The sequence below is a fragment of the Hevea brasiliensis genome, chromosome 8 (genome assembly GCF_030052815.1).
Source record: "Hevea brasiliensis isolate MT/VB/25A 57/8 chromosome 8, ASM3005281v1, whole genome shotgun sequence".
Classification (NCBI taxonomy): Eukaryota; Viridiplantae; Streptophyta; class Magnoliopsida; order Malpighiales; family Euphorbiaceae; genus Hevea; species Hevea brasiliensis.
Genome location: NC_079500.1, coordinates 87706533 through 87715277, shown reverse-complemented (window position 1 = coordinate 87715277; position 8745 = coordinate 87706533). Strand labels below are relative to the sequence as shown.

Here is an 8745-nt window from a genome sequence, read left to right as displayed (position 1 = left end):
TTACCAAGAGAATTAAATCAAACTTTTATATTAAGTTAATTCAATAGATTTCTCAAATTGAGCCGAATTATGCTCAGCTCTAACTCATTCAATATTCACGAGATCTTCTTAATATGATAATTTTTTTTAACAAGCTGCCATATGAGCTATACTTAATTCCATAGAGCAATTAAGCATGCAACCCACTTGTATTATATTATATTACATGAATTTATCTTTTCATGATAGATCATATTACATGAATTTATCTTTCTTATTCACCTAAAATGATTATATCATGAAAAAACTACAAAAAATTGGGCGGCAACTTTAAAAGTCACAAAATATCTTACGATAGGAAAGAGACTTGCATGTCGTTTGTTAGGTTTACATGGAATCTTCTAATAATCTTAAGATGCCAAAACAAAGACACTTTGATTACATCGTCATTGCCGTCATAACACATAAACTTGAAAAAATTACATTCATATGACGTATTTAACAATGCTAATCTCCTAGTTCTGACACACATTAATCCTAATTAACTATGCTTATATATGTTACTTACACATAATCATGCTTGGACAAGGTGAAGTTTACAGCATTTTCTTCTTCATCTTACCAAATTCTTCAAGAAAATGTCTTTTGAGGAATCATGGCCGACTGCCATTGACAATCGAACCAACAGCGTTCGACGGTCCGATAGTAGTGGTTTCGATCAGCAAACTGGAATTTACCATTCACTGCTCCAACTTGGTGACGATTTCCAAATCCCTACTAGACATGACTTAGACACTTCTAAGTATGTTTTGTCCCAATTTCCCCATCCTGACCATGCTGAGTCCAGAGTTGCACTTATTGATTCAGCTACTAATCACCAAGTCACCTATGCTCAACTTCAACGATCAATCCGTGCTGTTGCCTCCGGCTTGTACCACGGTCTGGGGGTCCGGAAAGGTGATGTGGTGTTCGTTCTGTCACCAAACTCGATCCTTTATCCAATCATATGCCTAGCTATATTTTCTATAGGAGCAATCCTGAGTCCTGCCAACCCAATCAACACACAATCAGAAATTGCCAAACAGATACTTGACTCAGGTGCTAAACTTGTCATTGCAGCACCAGAGGAACTGCATAAGGTTGCAACAAATGGGGTGCCTACACTGCTTACAACTCGAATGTCTAGCGACTATTCTCTATCCATTGAAGAATTAATTGAATGCAGTGATACCCTAGAGTTCCCACAAGTCCAGATAACCCAATCTGACATTGCAGCTATACTATACTCTTCAGGAACTACAGGGATAAGCAAAGGTGTGATATTAACACATTCCAACTTTATAGCCATAATGATACTCCTGAAATGGTCAGTGTATGCATCTTCGGCTCAGAATGATGTGTTCCTGTGCTTCATTCCAATGTTTCACATATATGGGCTCGCATTTTTCGGGTTAGGGTTATTCTGTTCGGGGATTACTACTATATTAATGCAAAGATTTGATCTACAAGCAATGCTTGATTCAATTCAAGCTCACAAAGTTAATAACCTACCTGCAGTGCCTCCAGTGATACTTGGGCTAGTGAAGCATGCTAGTAAACTTAGGTGTGATTTGTCATCTTTAAGGAGGGTTGGGTCTGGAGCTGCCCCTTTGAGCAAGGAACTCACTGAAGAGTTCAGAGAGAGGTTTCCATGGGTGGAGCTGAGGCAGGGATATGGGTTAACAGAAAGCTGTGGTGCTGCGACCTTTTTTGTCTCCGATGAGCAAGCTAAGGCACATCCAGGTTCCTGTGGAAGGTTAATACCAACTTTTAGTGCTAAAGTAGCAGATATTGCAACAGGATTGGCTTTACCACCCTGTAGGGAAGGAGAGATATGGATAAAGAGCCCTACCGTAATGAAAGGGTACCTGAAAAATGAGGAAGCAACTGCTGCGACGCTTGCTTCTGATGGGTGGCTAAAAACTGGCGATCTCGGTTATTTTGACGAAGATGGGTTTCTTTACATTCTTGATAGGATCAAGGAGCTTATCAAGCATAATGGGTATCAGGTATATATGATAACAATTTTGGAGCAAAAATCTCAAAAATCCAGAATTAAACATATTGTTTGGTGAAATGTGGGGCTCCAGTGGTAAAATTAGTTTGATGCTAATTGCAGGTTGCTCCAGCAGAACTAGAAGCAATACTTCTGAATCATCCCCAAGTACTTGATGCAGCAGTTATACCGTGAGTTGCCTCATAGTCTCTCGTTCTATCTCTGTCCGTCTCTGTTTCTGTGTATGTGTTTAGTGATAACATAATTTTACAGTCTTGAAGATGAAGAAGCTGGGCAGATACCTATGGCGTATGTAGTAAGAGCAGCTGGTTCTGAACTCTCTGAGGAACAAATCATTCAATATGTTGCCCATCAGGTTAATCTTACAGCCAGCTGCTTGGATCTTTTTACTTTAAGCTTGTATTTTTCTGATTCTGGTTTACATGAAAAATTCAGGTTGCTCCATACAAGAAAGTTAGGAAAGTAGCATTCATCAGTGCAATTCCAAAGTCAGCTGCAGGCAAAATCCTGAGGAAGGAACTTGTTTCACATAGCCAACTTCAAAAAATTTCAAAAATGTAGTTCTGTCCTTTTAATTTCCACTTCATGATCAGGAAAGCAGAGGACGACGCCTACCATATCTATCATATTAGCGGAACTATGACTAAAACTATTAGCAGGGATAACGGGAAAGAAAATAGTAGAAAATAGTTTGGTAGAACTTAGAAGGTAGCCAACAAAGTGTATCAGAAAATAATGAAATAATTTTCCCCTTCATCTTATCAAGCATTCTCTTGGTGTTAGCTCAACACTTCATGGTTTTGTGCCAGTCACCTTCTGGATGATTGAACATTCATGTTTGCTCAGAATAAGTTTGTAGATGTAGAGTGATGAAATGGAAAGCTTTCAGAACCAATGGCCATCATCTTGAATAATCAAGCTTGAAAAGAGTAAATTACAGGTGAAATCCGCTATACACCCTTCAAATGGAATTGTTAGCTGTTAGCACCAGGTTGTTCAGGAGGACAGTGATTATGTGTACACTCTCAAATAGAATTATGTTATGCAACTTTTGTTGTTACAGCAGATAGATTTTGACTGTTGATCATAATAGATACATGCGAAACCTACTATAATTAATGGCTATAATAAAACGGTTGTATATACAAACAAATAAAGATTTCTCTTTTATCTATTGGAAAAGGAATCCTAAAAAATTATTTTAGGAATTTTTCTTTTCAATTTGAAAAAAGAGGGAATAGAGAGTGATTCACTTTTTTATTTCATAGAGGACAGAGAGGGAGAATGATAAGAGAGAGTGTGAGGGATCAAAGTTATGACATTTTATGGTGATAAACTGAAATTAAAGGACGAAAGTGTAACAACTTTAAAAGTTGAGGGACAACTTGTAAAAATTAGCTGCTCTAATGAACACTTATTTCTCCATCTATCTAAGTAGAATTTGGGTAGAATTGAAAAATCGTTAGAACCAATTTAATTTAGAAAATTGACTTGATTTTTCAATAATTCAATTTGGCTTGCTTTTTGATTTCAAGAAATTCAATCTATTAAGTTTGATCCACTTTTTTTAGGGAAAAAAATCAGTAGAATTAAATCAAATAATTTATTTTTTAATTAATTATTTTTAAGTCTCAAATTAATTAAAAATAAAAAAATAAAACTAAAATTAAGTCTTAAATGAATCTAAAATAAATTTAAAAAAAAAATCTCAAAATAAAGCTTAAATTGTTAAATCAAATTGAATCGAATATAAGAAACCCAATTCAGTTTAGTCTGCCAAAAATTTTAATTTGTTTAATTGAGTTTGATTTTCTCCATATTTTATTTCAATTAGATTTAATACGTTAAAAATTTTTTATTTGTTCAATTTTTTGGCTTTTCAAAGTACGCCAAACCAAACCAATAGATGCTACGATATGAACAACAATAAAAATTTCAAAAGAAGAAGAATTTCAATTTGATAAACATTTGTTTAGATTAATAATATAAAAAAATATTTTAATTTAATTATTAATCTTAATTCTATTTTAATTTGAATTCACTTAATGGCCCTTTTTATTTTATATTTATAATAAAATTAATTTATAATTTTAATTTAATTGATCTTTCATTGCCGAAATGCGAAATATATATAATAGCTAAATTACACTATTAACAATATATTATTTAGTAAATGTGTTACATTAACACGAATGTTCTCTGTTTATTTTTATTTATTGTATTTAAATTTTATATAATAATTAAAAAAAATATTAAATAATTTATTTTATAAAAACATATTAATAATTTATTAAATTATTTTTTATCTCATTTAATTACTTACTATACAAATATTTATTATATTTAGTAGAGATAATAATTTATTAAATTATTTTCTATCTCACTTAATTATTCATTATATAAATATTTATTGTATTTAGTATAAATAAAGAATAAAATTTTTAAAAAAATAGTTAATACTACTTAGTCCTCTAAATGTGACAAAGATAGGTTTATTTTTTTTTATTTTTTATTTTTATCTATACCAAATTATAGGTCACTTTTCTTTTTTAACATAGTAGTTTATTTGTTAACTTACTAATATGCCCCTATTTAATGTGTTAAAAAAGTAAAATTTATGAGTTTTAACAATAATTTAGTAACATGAATAATTTAATTTTTAATAGAGTAACATGAGTAGAGGGTATATTAGGAAAAGATTAAATAAAATTTATTATTTTAATCATATTAACTGCATTTTCTTAATCCATATAAAAATAAAAAGAAGTTTATTTTTGAGGGTGGAAGGAGTACTTAGTAATTTTTGTTATAATTAAATAATAATTTATTATTATTATTTTCAATTTTTCAATATCATTATTAAATATGACATATTGTGTATAAACGGTATTATTATAAAGTAATAATTTTTCATTAAGATTAAAAAATAGTTTTTATTATTATTTTCAATATTTAATTCTCATTTTTCAACAAATAATATATAAGTATTCTAAAATTCTTTTGGAAAAATTACTATTTACTAAAATGTGATTCGCCCATTTATCAAATAAGATTAGGAGATTAAATTTTTAATAAAAAGGTATAATGAGCTTTATTTCCATTAGTAAAGAAAGGAAAATATTTAGACTCTATCAAAAAAATTAGAATAAATTATAATTTAATCCTTGAGGTATAGTGAAATCTATATATTAATTTTTATATTTGTAAAACCTAATTATTTAATCCTTGACATTTAAATAAATTTATAAATTTGTCTCTTTGTTCAATTTTTTTTTATCTAAATCATTAATTATACTAAGAATACCAAAATAATATTATAAATTTATAATATAAATTTTATTATAAAATAGTCTTCATATTTTATAATATTTATTATTTTAATTATAATATTATTATTTTATTTTATCAATATTCTAGGCATATTACATATTTAGATTAAAAGAATTTAATTGAAAATTTTATTATTATGTTAAATTATATAATTTTACAATTAAAAAAATTAAAAAATAATATAAATACTTTCAGGTTCATATACTTTCAAGTATAGATAAATATGTAAGTTTATTAGAATATTAATGACTAAATAAGTGCATGTTAAAAATACAAAAATTAATATATCAGTTTCACTAAACTAACTCTAAAGGCGTTTCCCTTCTTTATTAATGATGCATAAGATCGAGATACCTTTTTATCAAAAAATTAACCTCATGACTGTACTCTAAAAATACATCAAATCACATAGGATAATTTTTTATAATTTCCTCAATTCTTTTTTATTTGGAGTTAGCAAATGTCTCTTAATACACTATAAAAATTGTTTTTTAAGTAAATTTTTCATTCTTCTATTTTTTTTTATAATTTTTAAGTAATTAGAGTATAAAAATCATTGTTCATCAATTATTCTACTATCCATGATATAGCTCTAACTTTTATCTTTTAATTAATTTAATAAAATACCAATATTTTTTTATAAATATATTGATATTTTTTATGCTGTATTAGTTTTTTTTTAGATTACTACAATATTGTAATGTTGTTTAATAATTCTAATGGATGTTATTAAAAAAAAAAAAGGCAAACATATGCAGATTATGCTATGCTATTTAATAATTATGGGCATTTAGTTTTACTGAATTATGCCTTGCTAGGCATAAACATTTGCTTAATATAGGAAACAAGCTTTAAAGCAAATTACAATAAAACTTTTAAAAACTATTGTTTTAAAAATCAAGTAAGGTATAATTTTAATTTTTATTTGGAATAAATGCTTTTATTTCTTTTTTTTATATGATTGTAATTTATAATAAGTTTGTTCATTCTTTATATTTTAAATTTTTAATACACAATATTTAATTTTATAAAGAAGAAAAGATACTTAATTTATAATTTCCATAATTATATTTTAATCTATCAATTAAATTTCTCTAAAAAAAATCTACCAACTAAAAAATGAGAGTTTTAATTTTATTAATTAAAAATCGAATTTAATAATTATTCTAATAATATTTATACACTTATAAAAAAAAGTAATTATACATAATAAATTCAAAAGATGAGCGACATAAGTGTTTTGAATACTAATACATACAAAAATATGAATGAGGGTGTATTTATGAATCGATTAAAAAATATATAATTAATTTTATATATTTATAAAAGATTTATATAGTCAAATTATATATTAATAAATTTAATATGCAAATAAAATTTTATTTTTATAAAAAAAAAAATAATAATTTAGTACTCTGTTATTTTATATTTTTTTAACTATTTAGCTATAATCTTTTTCCATGATAAACAAATATTTGCTGGCAAACACAAAAAAAATGACCTCGTTTATCACTCAAATCAATCATACGCTTTGCTTACATTAAGCTTAAGAATGAAATGATCTTGCTTACCACTCAATATGTGTTTTGTATAATGAAAAACTTTAAAAGACGTAAGGGCATTTTCTGTAATGAGTCCAGTTGGGATAAAAGCCAATTGACACTGGTAGATAATATCAAGAAGAACACTTCTCAGCCTATTAGCTAAAATTTTTGTGATTAATTTAAAAATAATATTACATAAATTAATAGGATGAAAATCTCTGGTATGCTCTGGGTTATTAATTTTGAAGATAAGGGTAATAAAAATATGATTTAAAGATGTAATAGAGAATCTATTATTTAAAATAAACAAAATCCTATTTTCCATTGAATGACCAACTATGTGCCAAAATTTTTGAAAGAATAAAAGAGGCATGCATGCCATTTGGTTCGAGGCTATTTTGATTTCCTCTTTTGTAAAAGATTCTAACAATTGTGCATTCATCTTTGCCATAAATGGCCTCTGGGTAACCATCTGAGTTTGTAAATGAGCTCTAAGGTTCATTTGAAGGAAGTGAACTCCTCTTATGATCATTAACAATTACTCACGATCATTTGAGAACAGTTACAGTCACTTACGACCTACTGTCAAATGACCCACTATGACAATTCTAAAAGGCTACAAATGGTCATTGACAATCTCGAGGTATTATGCTCGAGTGTCGTGAAACTGTACTGATCATTTCAGCCATAGCCCTTTATATAGTCTATTAATTAATAGTATACCCTATAAAAGAAAAGCCTTCCCAAAATAGTTAAGTGCATGCATGAGTACAAATTGTCCCCTTGCTTGCCAAAAGATTAATTAAGGAGCAAGAAAAGCTAGGTTATAAAAGCTTGGTATGCAAACAAACATTCATCCATTCTACTCCTAAACTTAAACATTACAATATTTTCCCTTCACTTTAACTTAATCTTCAGAGTGCCAAAGAGAGACCTCTTCCTCAGCTCTCTAACCTGTTGCTTCTTTACAGGAGATCTAGTTAAGTGAAGAAGACTTTTGATGACATCATTACCAGTTGATCATGCCACTAGGTATCTATTCCCATTCTCCTCAATTAGAATGTCATCATCCTCCACAATCTGACTATTTAGCATTAAAGAAGAATTATGCCATGCTTCCTCTATACTGTTGAAACACATGATTCCTCCCTAAGCCACATATACTCGAATCGAAAAGGTCAATTTCATCTCCTTCTTTGCATCCAATTACTGATCGCACTAACCTAATTGAGCAATAATTTGAACTTAACACGAGATGATCATCTGTATAACTAGGAAAAAAAATCAACCAAATCAAGATTCGCCACAAATCTATTCAACCGTTCCTTAGTATTTTGCCTCCCTCCTTGATCGTTACTCCAAGTAAACTCATAGCTTTGTTCTTCTAACATAATGTAGCAAATAAAAAGTTTTACGACTTGTTATTTAAAAAGGAAAGTCATACCATTATTAATTGATGTGGAATCCACAAGTATATGGGTCATAGTAAGTAATAAAGTGATACGTAAAATATAATTCCCATGAGAAATTATGTTTAAGTGCTAGACTATGGTTATTTCGAATATTTAGACTAATGGTAATTTATAGAAGAACTAAATTAAATAAATGCAGCCATTTAAATAGAAAATAAAGAAAATAGGCAATGGGTAATATAAATAAAATCTTAATCTAAGCAAAAATTAACTAAATTAATAATGAATAAGCAAGAACAAAGACTAATTAATAGTTAAAATGATTCTAGGGTTGGGTTTTATGAATTAAATCTACTAGGATTTATCTTGGTTAGTCCAAAATAGAGTTTGAAGGTGATTGATTCTGAAATCCATTAATATCTTT

General features: G+C 28.3%; 1 protein-coding gene across 1 annotated transcript; it reads left to right on the top strand.

Moving 5' to 3' along the window:
- Nucleotides 1-579: 579 nt before the first annotated feature.
- Nucleotides 580-2596, top strand: LOC110667194 (probable CoA ligase CCL5). Its single transcript, XM_021827975.2, has 4 exons — nt 580-2027; nt 2138-2205; nt 2288-2390; nt 2471-2596. Exons 1-4 carry the CDS (start codon nt 618-620, stop codon nt 2594-2596), a joined length of 1707 nt encoding a protein of 568 aa, XP_021683667.2. The 5' UTR covers nt 580-617.
- The last annotated feature ends 6149 nt before the right edge of the window (nt 2597-8745 follow it).